The following is a 23,237-nucleotide window of genomic DNA, read 5'->3' on the forward strand; positions in this document are numbered from 1 at the left end:
GACACAACTTTGGAAATTCAAGTTTAGTTGGAGAATATTTCTTTGTTTATTCAACAATCCTTCGACCTAAGGTGTAATGTGTTATAAAGAGATACAATTATTAAAAAATTGATGAAAACTGACTTTTACAAAATTTCGTGTAACTTTTGACCAGAAAATTGCATCGCTTTAGATATTTGTTACTGATGTAGTGTACAGTAGAAAAACCATGAAAAAAACTTTTTTTAACCAACTTCTTTTTCTAAGCAAGTTATAGCAGAATCACCCATATTTATGTATATTATGTATAAAGAAGTTAATAACAATGAAAATTGAAGACATTGTTGAAAAATGTGCACAGCAAAGGATTTACCCCAATCCAAAATTGTATCTGTTGTTACGTAAGCTCCGTTTTTCACGAGGTTTATGAGTCAATTTTGGTGGCTCATATAGTTTCCCGATGAATGCTGAAAGTTATAACAATTAAAATTTTTGTACAGTTTTGTAAGCAAACTTACAAAATTGTATCTAATATGGAACTTTTTTTGTAACAGATTAAAAAGGGACTAAAATGACTTACGTTTTGCGACAGTGTTTCTTTCTATAATGAAGATGCTTAACAGCGTTAACATTATACATATTTTAATTATAAGTTCCATCGTGGTACTTGGGAAGTATGTTATAGTTAGGCTTGTCTATTTTTCACTAAACTAAAAAAAAAGATGCAACATTTTATACATACAAAAAAAGCTATTACGTTAGAACATAAAGTTTTAAGAGTCACATATTTTTAAAAATTCCTTCACTGACGATAAGTATATCTTTATGTAAATTAAACGCACAAATTTAGAAGCTAAAGAGAAAATAATTAATTTTAAAAATTGAAAAAATTATAAAAAACCCAATTTCATCGTTAAAATTTTTGTTTGTATTTAAAATAAAATAATAGTTACGTTTTAACAATGTTTTTTAAATCATCCTATACTTCCAATTTTTTTCATGATGTATTGTATTGTTCGATAGCTGCACAAAATATGCATTAACCAATTTGAGATTGTCATACATATTAAAAATTACACGATACACTTGTATTAAATTAATTATGAAATAAAAAAAATTATCATGAATATTAAAGGAAGACTCAATAAAAGGAAAAATACATAACAAAAATTATAATAGTATAACTTCAAAGCCAAAGTCTTAGCCTTCAAATGAACTTATTTTCCTGACTTTAAAATCAACAAGCCTAAGTGAAAAAATCTGATACTTAACTTAATGTTCTTTACATTTTTATGCATAAGAATTGTTATGGCATCTACAATACAGATGATATCAATAACAAAAAGCCATTCACTTTTTCGCCAGGAGACCAAATGATTTAACATTAAAATTTTTCAATAATAATTTTAAAATAATAGTCATAATCGTTTTAGATCGTTTAATATAGTTTTAATGTTTGTTTGACAATCGTTGGAAAAAAATATACTTCATCAAGAGAAAAAGTACACAATAGGATCAGAAGAAAAAAATTCTATTGTTGGTATTATTTGTTATCGAAATCGTCATCACAAAATACTGTAAACTCTTTCCGGTATTTTCTATCTAGTCCATGGAAAATTACTCTTTAGCATTGCAAAACAAAAATTCTTTTATTGTTTTTACAAATAAAGTTCAAAATATTTATTTGTAAGCAGTGTGTTCCAGATTTGTTACGGGATTTCATATATTTCACAAGATTTTTGGGGGCCATTTTATGAGACCTTTATTTGTAACAATAGATATTTCAATTATTTTAATGATATAAGTTTAAGAATTCTTTGTCAAATAAGATCCAAATGATTTCATAAAGTGAATATCTCCATGGCAAGTACAGGCACTTATTTTAAAAGATATACTCTCCAAACCTGACTCAATCAAGAGAATCAGTACAAAATTGGGTGCTATGTACGGTACCTTAGTTTATTTTTGAATTTTCTCTATACTAACGAGTCACCAACCTGATAAAACTGTATATATTTTTTTTTTTTTTTTCAATCTTTTACCTCAACCATAACAGCGTACTAAAATTATATTTGCTGCAGAATTAAAAATCAAATTTTCACTGATTTAATTTTAGAGTGATAATGATTTGAAAATTTGTATACGGTTTATTGGTGAAAAAAATTAGAGATTTGTAAACTTACGATAAGAGTTGTGGTGAAAAAATTGTATTAACTAAAATAATTGCAAGATGCAAATTTTATTATTTATTTATTCATTTTTTAGCTCGTAGGAGCTGTTGAATCATCGTATACAATTAAATTATAACACACAGTATACACGATATTCTTGGAATTATTGAAACAGTGGTTATCCTAATCCAACGTGAAATCCAGTATCGAAAAGGCGTCTTGGTTGATATTCTGGCATAGTTTCTGCTCGTGATAAAAAAAAAGTTTTAATTGTATTTTAAACATTTTTTTACTTATGAATTAATTAAAATTAAGTGACACAAATTCAACAATACGAATTTAAAAAATATGAAGCAACAATAATTCAGAATTACTTACGTGGGGCACCATTTCCTTGGAAGATGAAGATACTCAAAAGAGTTAAAAGTAGACAAATCTTCACGACGAATCCCATGATGGCGTCAGGAAAAATATTATATTAGAACTAGTGTTATACTATTTTAACGAACTGCGATGACATGTCAAGAGCAACGGTTTATATACAAAAAAAATGTCACGTAGGACAATAAAATTTTACGGTCCACATACTTTAGAAAATGCTATCATCAACAATAAACATAGGTATTTTTACGTTGGAAAATAACAAAGAGTTTAAATGCAACAGGAAACATAATTTACAAAAAATAATTTTAATTTGTCTTACAAATTTAAATGCGTTTTAGGAAACAAGGAACCAGGAACAAGGAAACAGGACGATTTTTAAATTATGTATAAAATATTTTTGCAACCATAATAATGAAGAATCCTACGATTGAGATGCAAGAATTGTATAACTATGTAAAATATTTATTATACTTATCTAAAACCATACACCGCAAGCTGAAAATACTTCATATGAAGCCTTTATACCTTAATCACGAGTAGAACAATATCTCAAACAAACAAACAATTTCTTTTTTTTAAACTACGATGAACCTGCCATTTTTTTTCACAAAAAAAATTTTTTTGACAGTAAACTAAAGCAAAAATCTTGACCTTACGAAAATTTTGTTTCCAAAAAAAAACCATTTAAAAATTTGAGGAAAGAGTATACCTTCCTAACCTTTTAAATAAAAGGCATTGTGTCCTATGAAATTGCAAAAATTTTTATATATGTCATAAACCATAGCAATGATCGAAACTTTGTTTATTAAATAAATCGTTAATGTGTATCATAATAATGTTCAATAGTAATAGCAATGTCATTGTAAGGTCAAAAGATTATTAGAAAAAATTATTTTCATGTCAAAATGACTTGAAATTGACCTCCCAAACATAAAACATAAACGTACAATATCACGTTTAAAAATAAATGAAGGCTGTGAATGGAAAAACTGATTTAATGTTTGAGCGAGCATAAAATTTAATCTTGTACGAAATAAGTGTTGATTTAATGCCATCGTCTGATTTTCCCTTACAAGTTTCGCTACTTCTGGCGAAACCTTCTCTTAAACAATCAGACACAAACAAGATATTTCATTATTTCAAGATAAATTTTCACCCTATTCAATAAAAAATCTATGGTTAAATAAGCATAAATTATTCTACAAACTATTCTTTTATTTCATTCTCAAAAATTATTTGTCATTTGAAAGCGTATAATTAGTCTTGATTTCATGTTTATTTACAGTTTCTGAAGTATTTAAGATTAAAATGATCAGACAGTTATTTTTTACGACAATATTATTAATTTAATTTTTTTCTCAAATTTTACTGATATAATGTTTCGTTGGCTAATATTGCCAAAAGATTGTTTTTCGCCTAAAATTTTTAAAAGCATATGCTTTCAGCTGGAAAAAAATTGTGGAGGATATTCTTAGTCCTGAATATCGATATGAAGTTTCAGTTTGTTTAATTTTCTTTTACTTTATCGAGTATAATAACAGCTGATCATACTTAACTCTAAAATAGCTTGTCAAAGTGCCATTGGATTTTCATGCTATTCCTGAAGGTATAAGTGATCCATACTCAGATGGCCACTAGTTTTCTGTACTTGAATAAATTAAAAAAAAAAAAAAAAAAAAAAAAATACTGAAAAGTACTGAAACGTAAGTTAAAAGGTAAATTTTTTGTATGTTTGTGAGTATTATTCTAACATACTAAAAATTAAGAAAAAAAATTTTGTATAGAAAAACTGTTAAAAAAAAAATTTTTGTATTTCTTTGGAACAAGGAATTTTATGCGATATAAGAAATACAGATGTCATGTTTCTAAATACGTAATAATTTGAATAGATGTGGTTTACCAGTGTTAAGAAAAATTTATAGAAATTAAAAAAAAAAAAAAAAAAACAAATAGGCTATATTGGCAAAAGGAATGGAGACTGTGATCACGTCAAATAATTGTAACACAAAAAGAATATCGATTGATTTATTAATTTATTCATTAGAAATTGAGATTTTTAATGCCATCCTATTAAAACATTTTATTCGATAACAGTAAAGTATTTATGACAACATTGAAAAATATGAGCAGGAGTGATCTATCCCAACGCCAAGTGTGCTTGGCCATCGACGAGATGGTGTCTATTACCGCGTGCATCTAGTGGTGCCAATAAGTCTGCTATCAAGGCTACAAAACATGAAAGTTAAATCATCATATTGTATTTCTATGTTAATAAATCAAAATTTATTAAATAAAAAAGATTATTTGTAAAATTTTAAATACAAATTGAAAAGAGATTAAAGTAACTTACGTTTTGGAATAGCATTTCCTTCCATAATAAAAATGCTCAAAAGAGTTAACAGTAGACATATCTTAACGAAAAGTTCCATTGTGATATTTGGAAAATTATGTTGTAGCTAGGCTCGTCTCCTTTTCTTTGTTGAACTGCAAAAAATGATAGAAACGGATATTTTTATACGCAAAAAGACTTTTACGTCAGAACATAAAATTTTACGATGCGCACATTTTTTTTAAAATGCTGTCATGTACAATAAGCGCATTTTTATGCGAAGTGGTAACAAAAGTTAACAAATTTTATTAAACTTTAAAATGGAAATTTGATTAGCAGGCAACTTTTAAAAGATCTATAAGACAACCTTTATTACTTCGGTTTTCCCCAATACACGCATTATCCTTGAACCATAAAAAATAATAAATGAAAGAATTCGAGATCACAGATCAAAATAAAAATCACATACCACGAGAAGCACACTCTCCCGCATTGCTATTATTCATCAAAAAAGTTTTATGTACTTAGTAAACAGACATCGCGAAAAAAAAACTCAACCCTGCCAACCCATCGCTGTAATGTACCCGTGGGGCTTCCGAACTAATGCATCAGAGTGCCCAGCCTAAAAATAAGGAAACAAAAACAAAGAAGGGTGTACACAAGCATTGTATTTCCCAGCAACATTTTACATTTCCTAATACTCATCCCCAAAGAAGCATGGCAGAGGGAAAAGGTCAAAGCGCGTAACAAAAGTGACTGGGAATCAAAGAATCGCTTTTGCCATCCATCGAGAAAAAAAGCTCGGTCACAGAGGAAAGAAGCTGATATCTGCATGCATGAAGATCTCGCTCACAATGAAAACTTTTTTTCCGAAGTGAAAATTTTCACAAAAACCCACCACCATAGCGATTGTGGAACGGCTTGGCTGGGCGGAATGGCTAACGAGACAAGCACGCGCTCGAGGCGATTTTCGGCTTCGACGATGTAGACTCTCCGGCCGTGCCATTATTCCGCGTCTACGACAGACGAAGCAAACAATAGGCCGCCGCTCTCGCGATTCGACGAAATCGGGCCGATCGGAGCGACGGCTCTTTTCTCGAGAGGCAGGAACTACCCTTGAGGCTGTCACAGGCTGCATGGAACCTGGGTTCACTCGTATAGATTGATGGTTTAGAGAAGAAAGTTATCACCAAGTAACATCTCAAGGAAAAAATGGCACAAAGCTTCTTCACACTTGATTGAATGAAATGCAATGATACGATATATATTCCCCGAAAGTTTACCCCTACGACTTAGGAATGGATTTAGTTTTCCTTCTGCCATGGAATTCACTCGCTAATTCAAAGGAAGGAAGTGAAATCGATCCAAGTGACAACAGTGCTAGGGACGAAAAGCTGTGCGAAAAATAAGAAAAACCCCAAGTACCGGTGAGCTTGCGATTTGCATTTTGGATCGTCTCGGTTTGGAAACAAGGCCAGCTCAAGTATTAATGGCCCCGATGAATCTTGGATTCGCCTGTGTCGTGGTAATTAATGTTTGAGGGCAGGGCATTGGGAATACTTTATTATTTTCCCGCAGAGGGAGGGACGCGTGTTGAGTGCCTGGTAGCGAGGACTGCTCCGCTAACCCGGATATTTATGGTACAATTTAACTCGAGGAATAATTGTCATCCGTCCCGCGAGATCCGAGGCCCTCCCCCTCGACGTCGTTGGCCTGAATTTTGCACGCCGAGCGGCCTGATTAATTACTTTTTGGCCCCAATAGTCTGGGCTCTCTGCACGATGCTGCGTGCCTACCCGAGATCAGAGAAACAATTTTCACCTGGAAAATATTACAAGCCACAGCTTTCATCGTTATCGTCATCTGCAGTTGTATTACGGGTGTAAGACTTGGAGGTGTCTTTTTGACTTTGACAACGGATCGCAAGCTAGAATTTCCAAATTTCTTCGGTAGCAGATAAAAAAAAAAAAAACTTTTTTTTGCATTTTCACATAAAAGTTTCTGCAAAGGTTTCACTTTGTTGTCTCAATATTAAAAAAAAACGATTACTCAACGTGCACGAGTTCATAAATAAAGTTAATGCCAGTTTTTTTATGTGTTTACGTGAAACGAAATAATTAGTTTTGATGGGTTATCTCAAGGTAATAACAATCCTTTTGTGATTAAAAAAAAAAATATTAGTCACACGATTTTTGTTGTTAAATAATGTTAAATAGTAAAAACTAGCAAAAATAAAAATGTTTATGCATGTAAAAAAAATCCAGAGAGTTATTTTTCTCAAAATAATGCAAATAAAAGTTTATCAATCGCGTGAGGCAACGTTTTACAACTGAAGTAAATTTGAAAAAAATGGTAAACTCATGCCGAATCAACGACACGTGTCACCAAAAAAGGCTCTGCGAGAATCGTCCAAAACTCGGACTTTGTTACGCAAGAGAGGCGCACGGAGCCCGCCTACAGCTGTACAAGTGTGGGTGATTTCTTTCACAATCCAAAAACCCTTATCGGTAAAGAGTTTTTTTCCACCCGAGGCGCTTGGCGGGTATTGTTTTTCCTCCCCCGAGCTCCGATCTTCCGCACAGGCCCGTAACATTTTCGCGTCCCAGATAACCAGACCAATTTTTTCCCGAAAAAGAGTAAAAGCTGACGGCAAGCTCGGAACTGAGGAAAGAAATTCAGGCTGAAAAGCCTCGTGGAGAGAGAAAAAAAAAAGTCACGTGGGAGCAAAGATGGGGGGATGGAAAAATATAGGGGCGAGAGAATTCGTAATACAGAGAAAAGAAAAGGGAAGTCAGGGGGGGGTGGAGTGTCTCTACGGCCCCGCTGGGAGGAATTCCGGGTCTACGTTTTAAATTGCTGCATCCCCGGGCTCCTTGTTTATGCATGCCCGGCGTTTTCTTATTCCTGGACGGCTCCTCCGCGCCTAGCGTGTGTTGGTGTATTTTATGTACACGCGAGAAAGAAAGCCAGACGAAGCGCTACCCACACACGTGTATACATGTATAAGGACCGCCTACTGTACTCTTTCTCGAACTTTATGAGCCGGGCGCATTCTCTCGCGTGCGTGCGACGGTACGATGCGTGTATGCGCGTATTGTACGACTGCGCTTAGGTAACCGTGCCACCCCGAGCTCCTCCCCAATTTCATTCGCTCCACAGAGTGTGGGTGTACCCCCTCGAATGGAAATTCTTCCGAGCAATGCGGAAACTCTTGCTTTTTCTTTACAGCACGCGTTGGTGTTCTCGTTAGACATCACTGAATGAAAATATCATGCAAACGCGACGTATCTTTTTTCTTTCTCGTTGCGGATGCTGAGTCATTCTCTGATAGTTTTATTCGCCAAAGTTTGATAGTATGTACCATTGGTCCCAAAAGAGATTAAAATTTTCAAGTATAAACGAGTCACACAATACTTCATTAGTAATTCAATTGATGGTATTTTTTTTTTTTTTTTTTTTTCTTTTTTATAACCCTTTTTGAGTCACAACCCATAAAAGTTACCAATAAAATCCCAAACATTATAGAATTATTTTGAGTATGGTTTATTTGTAAAAACAATATAAGCAATATAAATATACAATAAAAAAAATTGAATTCTACGCTCGATGCACGTCGACGAGTATATAATTATCGGAAAGTATAACTGAATAAGGTAGAGGGGGTAAGAGATGTAAGACAACGTAACAATAACATCGCGTACTAAGTGCCCAAGATAATATCAAAAGCTCACGTGAGACTCTAAGTAGACATGACACGATTCTAATGACACATTTTCGGCTTATCACCAAGAAAGTATTTTGAACAACATTGCACGTGTCGACTCTTTGACTATTGTATAGTGTCATATATTACTGCTGCCGTCATTATGAAAATTTTAACGAAATCCCGAGCAAAATTCTACTGTTGTGTCATGCTCTGGTCATAAAAATGTTGGCTCTTCTTTTCCGGACCAACGTGTATGCGTGCACAGGTGCGTGTGTATACATGCAGTGGTTTCATGCAGGGAGGATCGAGAGAGGGAAGGGAATTAGGACACGCCGGACGTTTTAATCTTGCGATTGTTCGCCACTTGAATAATGGATACATGCATTTGGCGAGAGCGACTCGCTGAGTCTCCTCTGTATATCCACTTATATATACATATATACGAGGTGATTGCACACGAGGCGAGAAAGGTTCACGCGAGGTTTCATCATTCGGGCTTGAAAAACGGAGTGTATGTGTTGGAGTACAGGGTGTTAAGGGCCAAATGGTGTATTTATCATGGACTTTACAACGTTGGTTATATTTGGAGTTGAAAAATTCTTTATTTATTCGTGGAGATTGGAGAACGAGATTTCTTTATTTATTTATTTTTTTTTTTATAAAGAATGTTTATTAATTCCATTAGTGGATACATATGGTGTGTTTTGAAGCGATGAGAGACGTACAAAGAATCGCTTTAGAGTATATCAATGGTAAAACGAGTATATCAAATGCCTTTTGAGCCATATAAGCTATCTTATGGTGTAGAATTTATACTGTTGATAGTTAAAAAGTTGTACAGATATATTATGAATGGTTACAATTCAAATGCAATGTTCTAGTGCATTAGATGTAGCTGGTATACAATAAGAGAAAAAATAATTGAAAACTCTTATGGCCATTGCTATAATTTTTGAGTAAAGGCAAGTAAGGGTGCGGTAAAATAAGTTAAAGCTTCTAAGCTTCGTATTGCGTTCTGTTTGCTCTATAATATGGTAGTTTACTGGATATACCAGGTTTTGAAATAAGAAATTTGGCACATGTGTTTGTGCTTACTTGTAGCCTCATTTTTTTTTTAATTTTAATTTACAGGAGTATATTAATAGACTTATAGCTTTAGTTAAATACAGAGGACTGTCGGATGGGGTTGGGCCCTGGAGGGAGCCATATCCTGTCACATGATGTTTGTTTGCCTCCTTTTGGAGTAATATTGCTTGGCTCTCCTCTGTAGCTCAGCCATGTTCTTGTCCTGGTCGCAAAGCCACTAATATTTGTCGAAACGTAGCCTAGAAAAATCATGCCAATCTCTTTTCGGGATAATTTGAGAGTACTTCAGGGTAGGCGTACTTTTTTTTATCTAGACCAGTGAAAGATTGTGGGAATATTATCTGAGTTTTGAACCAGGCCTTGTTTGTCAAGGATCAATAAGCCTTTGGGTGGAAGTATGCCTGCTCTTTTTCCATTTTCAATTTTTATCTGGTCGGGATTTATGAGCTTATCCGAAACATAAAGATGTTCTGTTTCCTTGGATGAGTAAGATACTCTCTCGTAGTCTTTGTAATAAAATTGTCTATTCGCTGGATGTTGGCCACTTCCTAGAGCTTTCTATTAGAAATAAATTTATTGATCTGTACATTTTGAGACAGACCCTCGCGTAGGACCTATCAAAGATACTGATTATCTCTGTGGTGGAGGCACCTTGGTTTATCCACATAGGGACTACTCATGAGATTATAGGGCGAATAAGCAGGCAATACGCGATAATTTTTGAACGTGAGCTTGTGTGTTGATTACAAAAGAGTTTACTTAGACTTAGGAAAGTTTCTTATTGGATGATAGGTTGCTGGCTCATGCGAAAGAGTTGGCCAATTTGTATACCTAGGTATTTCACGCTGGCTTTGTGTGGTGCCTTTATTTCTTCGTTTGTATCTGGTAGTAGCTTAATTTGGAATTTCCTTCAACCGGCTTTTTCAGCTCTATCAAGTCTACTAGTCTCACTAGGATGGTAATGCATGCCCACGAGTTTAAGACCCGGCCTTTACTCACTTGGCTCGCACCTCTTAGAATCTACTTTCTCATGTGCGTATTCCAACTGTGGTCCGATGGTTCGGAAGCCATTGTAAAATAAGGTCCTCATTGCTGTGTAAGTGATTGATGTCACAATTAAATCTAAGGTGGTTATTTTTTACGATGCCAATGACGATAGCATACATATGCATAGTAACACAGCATTGCAGAGCTTGTTGGGCACAATTCTCAGAGGTGGCTGTAAAAAATTTAAAAAAATAAAAATTTATTTGGTAAGGAAGCTCTTTTTTCATGTTAGTAATTTATTTAAAAATCGTTTCTCGTCGATTGACGAAATATCGGGCGGTAATTTAAATTACTGTCGCTTGAAGAGGTAAGAACCGATCTAATAGACCCTTATCAAAGATAGAAAGACATTTTTTTACAACTTTGCCCAGCCGGTTTTTGGCTGAAAAACAAATCTTGAAATAACATATTTAGATGAGGATTCTTCAAGAAATCATTAACACAATGATAGAATTTTCATATAAAAACAAGAAATTATTTAAGGTGCTGAACAGTGTTATTCTTTGATATTCCTTCATCGCGATGTCTCAATTTTTAGGCATAGGATGGCACCTATGTTAACTTTTACCTCATCTATGACAGATTGTGTGCTATTGCTCTACACATCAGATTATTTTTATGCCTTAAAAATAATCATTACAAGTCATCGTTAACAATAATCAGAGATAACTTTTCCATAAGAATTCCAGATTATCGTACGAAAAATGCTGATGAAAAAACGCCCAGTTGCCACGTGTAGAGGTTAAAGTAAAAAAGAGATTACGTTAAAACACATCTAGAATGTTAAAGTTTATTTAAAATGATAACATATGAAAACAAAGATTGCAATGTAGCAATAAAATTTTTAATGTGTGCTGAATGATTTTCGTATTAAAAGTTAGGAATGCTAGGTCATGAAAATTATTATTATCAGTGACACGTGCGCTAAAACAACTTTTTTTTTAATGCGTGTCATGCTTGCTGGAAAATAACAAAAAAAAACTATTTAGATAAAATTTATTTATTTAACGAAGTATCACGATGGGATACTTATGAATAAGTAGTTTCTATCAGTGTCCTGTAAGACGCAGAAGCTCGTACTAAAGATGACTCCTATACTTACTTTTACAATGAATTAAACTGAAATGGTAAATTATTATGGCAAGAATTAAATTTTACAAGTTCGAAATCAGTTATTATTAGGCTTAAGCAAAGAAAAAAAAAAAATTTAAGCCTTCATCAATTATCCTCTGGCTTTATTATCCTTCAGAAACCACACTTATAACACAGTATCTTTTTCAATTATTTAACGACTTTATTCCGATCCGCAACAAAACCTACCCTATCGTTTTCTGTTCAATCGTTCCGCGAACTGCGTATACGCGTATTTGCGGGATCTCATGAAAATATCATCAGACGATCAGACACACGTGACATTTTCAACGTTGTATCTCTGGAAGTTATATTTTATTTAAATCTTCATACATCATACTTATATCGCATGGGCTTTTGAAAAACTTAGCACAGCACATCGTCAGATACCAGCATTTTCGCGTAACGATTATTGGTAATTATACACTGCAATCGGTAATTAAAAGCTCTTGGGAGAAGAAAAAAAAGTTTTGCACAGTACAGTCTGGAATTTTAATTAAGTGGAGACGCTGCAGCGTTCCCCCTTATTTTTTTTTAATTCATAGGATGGCATGACCAGCTATTAACAAAAAAAAAAAAAAAAATGCGAACTTTACCTATGAGTATTGGTGTACGTCGTTTTATATTCTCAATGTGCTCGTCGTAGGCATACATTTAATAATGGTGTCTCTGTCGCGTTTATGATTCCGTACATGTAATTGAAAAAAAAAATCTTACTATCGTCTCGATTTTTCAAGACAAGACAACTGTATCGAGAAATTCTTAATCTTGCGACAGCCCTACTATGTACTCTAATTTTTACCGTAAATTACTGCAATTCTTCTACTTTTGTCGGTACAATTTTTGCCGTAAGTTATACAGTAAAAACTTAGACACTCGCATAACTTTGTAGAATCACCGCACTTGAACGGTAAAAATTACTATAGTCCTTTTTCCTGAGTACACATATATGTCCGGAATTAGTACATTGCGCACCTAAGTTGGAAAAGTAAAAAAGAGTCTCAGGTCATACAAGTATTCGACAAACGGACGATCTGAGGCTTCTTTTCTTCCGGCTGTGGTGCATATACGAGTTTCGTGCCTCACCTGCTGGGAAGTAAATATTCCCATCCACGCAGTGGGTAAGAATGTTTACTGCACGAAATAGTAGTTTTCCTACGTGGTAGCGCATCTCGCCAGGACTAGCACTAGCACTCCTTGTCTTACCTCTACTTTTCCAACCGAGGGTGCAGTAAACGTCCTAAGGTTTAAAAAAATGCCCAAGGTAGGAAAAAATTGTACTCAGCTAAGTCAACCACCATATTTTAATATTGGTTACTTTTACACGGTTGAAAAGAAAAATACAGCTGGCAACTGAAGGGCTTGGTTTAGCTGATTAATATTTGTAACTCCCATTAACAACCGGGACAGTAAAAAATCTAGGCTCCCATTTCGTCAATGATTCTGAATTTTTTCTGGAAGAACAAAAAACTTCTTTCAAGGAAAAATGCCGTCTATGATAAGGGTCCTTGCAGCCCTGTGTTTTCTATACGCTGCCGCACAAGCGGACGTACCATTCACCTCAAGGGTCCAAAATGTCGACCGAGGCATCGCGTACGAGTTCTGCAACAAGATTATACGTCAGAAGGACCTCAACTGCCAGTTTGAGCTGATTCTGGCAAACGGCACCAAAAAGCATTGTGACGTAAACTTCAAAGCACCCCGTGGAGAAGGAGTTACTTACATGTATTCAAAAAACGAAAACAAACTTATGGGGAACAACTTCATATTCCGTTGGATGGCTGAGAGAAACTTCTCGCACCAGTTTGTCACTGTACTCAACATGGACGGATGCGATCGCGTCGATTTAGATTTTATTGTCGACGCTAAGCCACTCGACGAACTAGGACACAAAAGATACTCTAACTTCAATGTCCTCATTTACCACGACAGCTTTCATGTATTAATTGGTAGTAAGAAGATGTGCGGTGACCAACAAAGCCCATGTATCCTCCGATACAATAACGAAGGTATGACAATTTACAAAAGTTTGACGTACGGTTCTTAGCATAATGGATGAAAAATATAGACAAACATTAATCAACGTTTTCTCCCGATCCTTTAACCATTTTTAGGTAAATTAGTCGGCAATCCTGTACCCTTCCCCTCAAAGTACTTTGAGAACGCGATGGTCGTGGATCGATTCAATCCAAGTAGTGGTGGTTTTTTCGCAAACACCAAGTACATCCCCGCAGGCATTCTGATGAACGTTAGCTATGTGAGCCACAAGGGCTTTGAAACCAAGGTGCTCCAAAATTACTTAAATTCAGACTACTCATTCGACCCTCATACGAAGGTGCAATCGAGCGAATATGGTTACTATTCATTTTGCAGCAACGTCGACTCCTCCGTTTTTACTAAAGTACATTGTTTTCAATACGACACCAAAGGCCACGAAAAAATGAACGCAACGATCGAGCTAGAGAACGATTTTGAGCGTTACGCATTGTTCAAAGTATTTTCTCAGCGTGGTGGTGGCATCATCATTGTGTACTACAAGGAAGATTTCTATGACGATTCAACCTCCGAGTTACCGTTCAAAATTAAGGTAGTGAATGAAAATGGAGACGTTGACGCGAATTCCGAGCTGATCTTACAAGGGTCAGATATTTCAATAAATAGTTTAAAGAAGATAATTATGAACCAGTTGGAGTCAGAGGTGGGTCAGTCATGCATTGACGTGGCCTACCTGCAACAGATTAACCAAAACATCAGCACCAAGTATGTCAACAAGTGTATAGAATAGAGGTTTTCATCCGAGAATACAATAAAAGAAGATTACATTGTCTTGGAGAACTTATAAAAACATGGTCGTTTCTCTCAAATTTAATTTTTTTAAAAATAATTCTAATTTTTTGGTTTAATTAACCATTACATGATAAAGATGCAAATCAACTCAAGCACAATGACATGAATAATTTTTATCGTATGAATAATTTTACGTCATTATAATATGTTATCAACACCAACGCTCGTGTACAAGCATGACAAAACTAATAAAATGACTTTTAAACTTTAATGTTGTCTTGATAATATTTTTTACATCTATGTAGTTTTAACTTTCTTAATTTCATTAAAAAAAGATTGAAAATTTTTAAAAAGTGATTATCCATGGAGATTAGATAGTAAGTAGATGACCTTGAACTCCACTGTAAAGTACTCGGTCTAACTCTTAATATTTTTATCTTTTCGTGTACGCAATATGTAGACTACTAAGTGTTAAAAAAAGTGCAGTTAACGTTTTTACTTGTGTACGTCATTTCTCCAATCTGCAATTCTGCATTCAGTGAAAATCCTTGTCTCTTAAGTTTGGTACCTGGTTTTTGTGGCTTTTACTTTGAATTTCATAGTAAATAGCAATTCAAAGAAAAGTAAGTAATTATAAAAAAAATCGAGCCACTTTATTATTAGTCATTCAATATAATTAACTGCCCATTAAATAGATACTTGTTAGGAAAACACGCATTCTACAAATGTTATTAAAACCTATAAAAATCACCTTTTAACAAAAATGAGTGGTCAGGCAAGGTTGATGCGTTCAATTAACATTTTTTAGAGATTTTCGAAGGTCTTTGATTTACAGTGGCAATAAATTAGTAAAACCTATGAAAATTAGTTTATCCAATAACAAAAAAATTTATTAAAAATATACAATACGGTAGTCGTACTTCAGGCAAAGAAAAAGGATATTTTGTACTAGAATTAACCTCCAAGATTTTAATAATAATAAATGATATTAATCTTTCTATTGTATGAGAATCTCGGGCTACATGGCAATTTCTTGCAATTCAAGTTTTCCGTTACACTTTACGTCCCATTCGATATATATTCAATGGATTTCAAGGGTTTTCAAAATTTTATCTGTTGAAAGGTTTTTATTGCACTACATGCATATTAGGTCGTTAATAATCTAACAACTCTTTTGAACACTTGTACATTAAAATTTAAAGAAATTTTTTTTTTTAATTGAAATAGTCACCATATTTCAATGTCCTTTCCCTCTGTTACGATAAGTTTTCCCACTCGCTACCATCACACATTAAAATTGGCTGGGTTTCCCATAAAACACTGCCTTACCCTTAGCGATCATTATAATCATCGAGCTGCTATTCAACAGGTCTTCCCGTAACCACACATTACTCGCACACCAAATTATAAGTTACACAAGAAATGAAAAATTAATACAAACCATCTACTTAATTTCACATCAATCCTCCCTACACCCTTAATGACAAGTTAAATTAGCCCCAACACAATATTCCTCGAGTCAATTTCATTACAATCGTCTTTCACAGCAGCAGTCCATTTTTACAAAGGCTATTAACGCCACCCTCATATACTCCCTACCCACTACACGAGAAACACAACTCGAAAATCTCGTGACCACGAAATCCAACCTCCCAACCCCTTCTAACCTGCGGAAGAGTATCCCTCTACGTAACCCACCCCCCACAAAGCCAATAATCATTCCCTCGTTCTTACAGTCGCTCGTTAGCCAGTGAATTGAGGTCGTTGATTACGCTTATTAGCTCGATCGGAGGTTCGTTCAATTTTTCCCTTGGGAGTGGAAAAGTGTTACGGGGCTTCCTAATTGAATAGCAAAGGTACGCACGCACGTAACGTGCACCCTTTGATAATCGCTGTTGGTTCCGAGCTATGTATACTTACCTGTGGTGTGTGTTATAACGTGAGGATGTGTGAAGGTAAGATGTCTTGTCGTTTGGTGTAATTATTGCCTTCTTTAGAATTCCTAATGGATATGATCTGCTGTTGAGGACACAGCAAAGCTTGACTTTTTATCGTTAGTATTGATATTGTTGATTATCAACGCTGCCACAAACAAGTTACCGAATATAGATACCAATAAGGTGCCATCTGAATTTCAAGCTGGGAAAAATAAAATAACTTCGTATTTAAGAAGGCTTGAATTAGTCATAAGGTAACTAGGCAAAAATAATGGGATTGTTCATAGGTCATTTGGTTATTGAATGTGTATTTTTACATGTGTAATGCGCCTTTTCTCTACTATAAAATATTATAATCTTCAAGAATGTAGAACACGCTTAAAAGTGTGTCATGATTTCTTAAAAATTAGAAACTTTCTAGTAAGAAACTATTTATGAATCCCTGTAGAAACGACGTACAAAATTTCAAGACTTATAATTGACTCAGATTGTTTTTGTCAGTCTGTTTTTCGATTAATTTTTCGACTTACCTTCCGGTAGTCAATCAGATTGAAATTTTTAACGCATCTTAGATTCCAATGACTCGATGTACCATTATAAATTATGGATAATCCATTTCTTAACAACCCCCATGATATGAATATCAAGTCAATAGGTGTGACAGGTAGAACATAATAAACTGTCTGACGCCCTCTTAAGTCCAAATACGGTGCCCACCACAACATAGCGGATTATCTATCCTTCTACATTGTCCTTAACATTGATATCAGATAAAACAATATCATAAGAATATTATTAATAAAGTAAAGGTTGTTATCTTAAACATAATATGGTGACTACAAAAAATGATTAATCACTTATTTTCCCAGAACCCTCTTGATGCAACCCCAAAAGCGAAGAGGTTTTTGCATCTATTAGTACGAATCATAAATAAAGTTATGTAACTATAAATTTAAATGAGGTAACTTTTCTTTGCGTAATAATCTGAACTATTCCTTTCCTCCGCATGCAACCATCAAAATTCATTTTCCATATCCTACGTAGGTAAATCCTTTGTGTTTTTGTTAGTTTGGGTTTGAATGAGTAAAACACCCTCTGTAAGCGAGAAAGTCATTAAATAAAAGAAAAATAACAACTTTATAATGATATGGGTGACCCTCCAATTATCAAAATTAATCAATTGTTGATAAAAAAAAAAAAGAAAAAAAAAGAAAGAAACGAAACCCACAATCGTGTGCTTGTGCCAAGAGCAAGTACAGAGTAGGTACACACTACAATCAAAGAACACGAGAAAGGGGATGAAAAATCAAAAACCAGTATCCTTGAATTGTTGACGAGACCGCGCTACCATATCCCCCAAAACAAGACGCGGTCGAGCTAGATAGACGTATATATATATATATATATATGAGCAGCACCATATTATCCTCGTCGTAGGTGAAACAAGAGCAAAGGTATAAGGCACATACACAGAGATGCAGGCCTACCCGTGTATACGTGCACGTGGTTTGTAGCAGCGCAGAGCCAGAGGAGGAGCATCTCTCCCCCGCAGAGGATAAATTTTTAGCCAGACGAGCGAAGGTCCGAGGCCGCAAAGCAATCGCACGGACGGACGGGCGTCTTACGTGCAGTTCGCCAACAACAACAACACAGTGGCTACAATAGCCAGCGTCCGGCTACCGAAACGTACGCCGCTGGAATAGCGGTACAGAGAGAGAGAGAGAGAGAGAAGGGGTGGCTGGCGGTGGCTGCAAGTGGCTTTAATATTTGATAGCGGGGGGCCCCACGGCCGGTCATCCTGGCCAAGGCGATAACACAGCTCCCATGGGATGTACTAACCATCCCCCTCCTCATCCCTCTGCCGCACTCTTTTTCCGGTGCCTCCTCTTTTGGATTCATCTATGTATTACACGTTCAGTGTACAGTGGGCTGGAGGAAGATGGCAAATTTTAGGGTGTACTCGCACTCGAGAAGCGATGGAGGTACTCTCCTCCGCGTCAGTGCATGGGCTCCAAAAAGAGCCTGGCCTATCTCTGCCTGAGGCTGGCAACCGCATGAGCGTGGGCGTGTATATAATATGCTTGTGGCGTAAGTATGAGTACGGGAGTATATTGTGTATGGTGAGGCACGGCAGCTGTTGGGCATGCTTTTTGCCTATGCTTGGGAAGGACGAGTTTGCGGAGGGGTCAGCTTGAAGGGTGACGTTGGATACTGAGGTGGGTATTTAATGGGGATATGTGTATGTTTTGGTGTGGAGATTATTTTGCTATTGTTGGTACGTGGGGTCTATTTTATTTGCTGATTAAACGAGGTTTTTTTTTTCAATAGATTCTATAAATTAAAAATTTTTCTACCCACTATAGTTTTTCAGTATTTTAAATATACATAAAAGGAATAAAGATAACTTGGATAGATAATTTCTGACGTTCTAGAATAGAAGATAGCATTCTCGGAGCAATCCCGTAGCTTCTTGAGTTTTAGTTGAGATTTTCAGAGTAATATGAAGCCGTGCTTTTGTTTAATTCTGATAAAAAATCCAAAACTTTCTACTATAACAACGGCTTTGATTAAATTGAAAAATACTATGCTTATTTCTATTCTTTTCTCCTTAATTGTAAACGTATGATACTACTTGGTTATCACATTGCAGTCACTTGAAAGTTAATCAAGATAAGGACATTTTTTACAAGAATAAATCATAAATTCTAAAAGTGATTGCTCAATGCAATATAGATATAATATTGCATAAATAATATGATAACCTTGAGTTTTTTTATTTGATCAAGCATAAAACATTATACGAATAATTTTACAATTTTTCTAATTACAACTTTAGTGCACACTCTTTTATCAACCCCAATGACCTGGAAGCGAACTCAACATGTCTTTAACAATTTTTTTTTAATATACGAGAAAAGTTTTTTCTACTTCTAATTGTGAATACTTCATGGATAATCTTAGCAATTGCTCTGCCAGTTATCTCCAAAGTCAATAAATCTTCCTACATTTTCATTTGAAATCTGCCATCGATTCATCATCCTGTTCTTATATTGTCTCCAACGCATAGGTACTTTCAAGATTACAGACACGATTTTTCATAGTCCTTAGCCACACTGACCATTGTACAGTTCATAGTAAATATCAAACTTGGGCCAAAACAAAAAAAGGCATGAAAAAGTCAAAACTCACCGCAAGTATTCCCAAGGTACCCCTGAATGCAACCCTCCGTAACCCTCAACCAGCAGCCTTTTCCAAAAATTAATAACGACCAGCATCGCCCAACTCCCCAGCCATCAGTGAGTGAAATGAGGGTTCCCTCGCATATTTCCGTTACGGCCACAGCGCTTCCTCCTCCCCCGTCATTGTTCCGTACACCCTCGCTGGCTCGTCAAAACGCACCATCGCTTTGTACACGTGTGCGTCGGTGCGTATGTATAGATCGCGTGACCCGAGTCGCTTATCTTTACCACCCCGAGCTTTCACCGTCTCGTCATTATTTCCATTATACCTGTCCTATTGGACGTAGCTGCAGTGGAAATTCGCTCTTCTTTTCGTCCAATTTCCGGTAATCACCGGCTTCCACGCTGATTCTTTTCGATCGACTTGCTTTTGTAATCGTTCCAAGGACGGACCTTTTGTCACTCGCAAAAACGTATGAGGAGAATCTCCAAGTCGGCATCGTGAAACATCTGCAAGTCCTAACTTCCTCTCCATCCTCAAAGCTTCGGGTTTAAGCAGAAAAGGGATACGTCATCGTTTAACGGCTCCTCGGTGGAGGGAAACCAGAAGAGCAAGACGCGTCAAATCAACGCAGGGGCTGAAAAATTCATCACGGCTTTTGTAAAATCTACGATCTATGTTCAGTCGCGCCTGGGCTGGGATTTATCTCGCGTCGTTGGCTGAATTATTCTGGGATGAGCTTGTTGCCAACGCAAACGTAGATCAATCAACGAGAGGGCAATGGGTTGACCTTTTTGATGGTAGCCTCTTTCGCCACTTGAGAACCGGGAAAAAAGACGAGTTTGCGAAATGTGCTATATACGTTGCTGCTGGGCTCGAATGGTGCGTTGAAAAAAAAGGGCACAACCCTTTGGGATATTCGGGTAGGTTTTCGATAATCCACCGTGATTAACTGGAATGATGACTAGATTTGTAATGAGATTAAAAGTGAGAAATTTTCATCGAATCGTTTTATTTATTTATTCATTTGTTTGTTTGTTTTTTTTTTTTTTTTTTTTATTGGCAGTAAACTCATATACTACCAGCTGGACACTCGATAAATTTAATTTTCACAGAGAGCACATTTTGTTGGTCATGAGCATAAAAACACGTGTCTTTGCTTCGACTCTCGTACTCCTGTTCACTAAGCCGACAAGACCTAATTGGCAACTCCCCAACAAATCTCAGAAAAGGGAGAAACAAAGGGGCAAATGTACGAACAATCTTGAATATCCCCGAACGAGCGAATAAACGCGGGGAAAAGAAAAATAGAAAGAAGAGAAGAGTCCGAGAAACAGCCTCCGTGGTGAGTCCCGAGCTCATTCCGCGCCACGTCCTCACACATACACCAGAATCCATGTCGGTCGCAACCGCACAGGGAGCTCCAGCAGTTCCACAAAAGAGCAGAAGCGGCCCACCACAGCCATACGCAGAGCGAGAAGGGCACGCACGCACCGACATGTCGGAAGAAAAGGCAGAAAAGGCTCCGTAGCCAAAAGGCAAGAGAGAGGGATGGCGAGGGAGTGTAGAAAATCACCCACCGCACGCCAGGCGCCCCTACCCTCACCACGTAGTATGGCCGACTAGGGTGGCCGAGCGCAAGCGTAGCCACGCCCTCGAACTACTACCCCCCGGCTGCCTAGCGATCGATGTACCCTCTCAAGCCCTGGGAGCCCTCGGCGCTGGGAGTGGGGGTCCGGCCAACCCGTGGGCTCATCTCCGACCGCCACTACCCTTGGAACTACTGCTGCAGCTTTGGAACGGGAATCGGAGGGGGTTGACTGGTGTTGTTGTTCGCAGGGGGTGGCGGGCAAGCTCCTTTCCATGTTGAGCCGCGAACGGATCCGCAGAACATGTCGCGCTCCCTTACCAACCGGTTGTCGAGCGGCTGAACCCTCGTTTGTTGTTGTTGCTGTACGTACTCGGTGACTGTAAAACCTCCGTTTTTTCTTTCCTCTGTGTTTTTGTACACGTGCAACCATATCGAGCACTCGACGGTATCATCGAGGTTTGGGGGAGGAAAAAGTTCTGGTTTGGTTGGTTTGGCGTTGTCCGGGTTTCCAATCGTTGTTGGAAAAACAATAGTATCGAGTGAGACAGAGGTGGGAAGACTTGACCGCCAAAGGGCCAAGTAGGCCTGTCTTTTGGGTAGTTTTGAGTGAAAATACGTGGACTTATGACGACACGGTCGTCGCTTTGGCCTAGACGGCCCGTAGCCGTCGGCTAGACTCGCCATCGCTATACAAGTGCTCCGTATAGTTGACTTTCGTAGTGGTGCTGGGACGAGATTCGAGTGTGGAAAATACAAGGACACGGTGGGGTGAGGAACTGCGTGTGCCCACCCCCAATGTGCGTTGAAACTTTGCGAGCTTAGGTTGTTCTTGTTGTGGTGGTTGTTCATTGTTATTGTTGTTGTTGTTGTTGTTGTTGTTCTTGTTGTTATTATTGTTGTTACTGGTTTGGTTGGTTGGAAGAGGGACAGAGACAACAGCGCGACAAAATGATGTACTCACCGGACAAGATGATGAGCAGCAAGGGCCTGCATGGCTCGCCGATCTCGGCGCCCGGCTGCTTTCCATCGGGCAGGTACTCGCCGCCGGCGTATCGAGCGGCGCCCGATCCCATGGCCCCACCGCCACGCCGTTGTATGCCGAACCCCACGGTAAGTCTTGATAATTTGGGGCAATCGTGGTTTTATACACATTTTCAGATGATGATGATGATTATTATTATTTGGGGTAAGGGATGGAGATCTAATGGGGTCAAAGTAGTTGGAAGGCGATGAGATAACAGTTAACTGAGAGAAAAATATAATAAAAGTTACTATACCAGAATGGTAATCTGGTACTGTTCGGTTGTCTAGAGACTTTTTACTATTGGAACAATAATTTTTAGTGCTTAGACAAGTAATTTTTGTGGTAAATATAGTGATTTTTACTGTTTGTACAATAGAAATTACTGTCCAGAAAGGTAAAAATTAGGTTGGCCAAAGTAAAAAATATCTAGATGGCGGAATGATACCCTATTACCATTCCAGCACAGTAATTTTTATTACATTTTGTTATCAGTGCAGTAAACTGAGATAACGTGCAACGTTTCAAAATGATCATTGATAATTTATTTGCCAATCTTGAAAAATTCAGTAGATACAATAGGACGTGCGTTGAGCCGATCGTACCGACACTGAGAGAAAAAATAACAAAAATTATAGAGAAATTCCAGCAAAAATTACTATTCCACACAGTGTATAAGATACAAATTGGCAGATAAGAAAAAAAACAATAATTTTTAACAGTCAAGACTATTATTTTAACAGTAATAGTAGTAGTTTGAATAGTTAGAATTATGGTTAGAACAGTAAAAGTTACCATGTTGGAACAGTAAACCTTACAAGGACTGGTTCATAAATCTTACTTTCCAGCATAGAAATTTTTACTTTTCGAACCATACTTATAACTGTT

General features: G+C 36.7%; 1 protein-coding gene and 2 long non-coding RNA genes across 4 annotated transcripts in view; 1 reads left to right on the forward strand and 2 right to left on the reverse strand.

The window, feature by feature from the left end:
• Window positions 1–2,202: 2,202 nt before the first annotated feature.
• LOC106639373 (uncharacterized) lies at window positions 2,203–2,650 on the reverse strand. Its single transcript, XR_001338989.2, has 2 exons — window positions 2,529–2,650; window positions 2,203–2,393 (listed from the first exon to the last, which is right to left on the reverse strand). It is a non-coding gene; the product is annotated as an uncharacterized LOC106639373 (long non-coding RNA).
• A 1,898-nt stretch (window positions 2,651–4,548) lies between these two features.
• LOC149373356 (uncharacterized) lies at window positions 4,549–5,018 on the reverse strand. The gene is made up of 2 exons (XR_016293415.1): window positions 4,885–5,018; window positions 4,549–4,760 (listed from the first exon to the last, which is right to left on the reverse strand). It is a non-coding gene; the product is annotated as an uncharacterized LOC149373356 (long non-coding RNA).
• A 17,049-nt stretch (window positions 5,019–22,067) lies between these two features.
• The window catches only part of acj6 (abnormal chemosensory protein 6), a 64,006-nt gene continuing 62,836 nt past the window's right edge, over window positions 22,068–23,237 (forward strand). For both annotated transcript variants that reach the window (XM_089597368.1, XM_014352932.2), the window contains exon 1: window positions 22,068–22,438. In XM_089597368.1, the coding sequence (XP_089453494.1) occupies window positions 22,277–22,438 (162 nt within the window). In that variant the 5' untranslated portion in view covers window positions 22,068–22,276. The remainder of the gene's footprint in view (window positions 22,439–23,237) is intronic.

The sequence above is a fragment of the Copidosoma floridanum genome, unplaced genomic scaffold, assembly GCF_036245765.1.
Source record: "Copidosoma floridanum isolate Cflo_tuat_1 unplaced genomic scaffold, Cflo_Japanese_pri ptg000032l, whole genome shotgun sequence".
NCBI lineage: Eukaryota > Metazoa > Arthropoda > Insecta > Hymenoptera > Encyrtidae > Copidosoma > Copidosoma floridanum.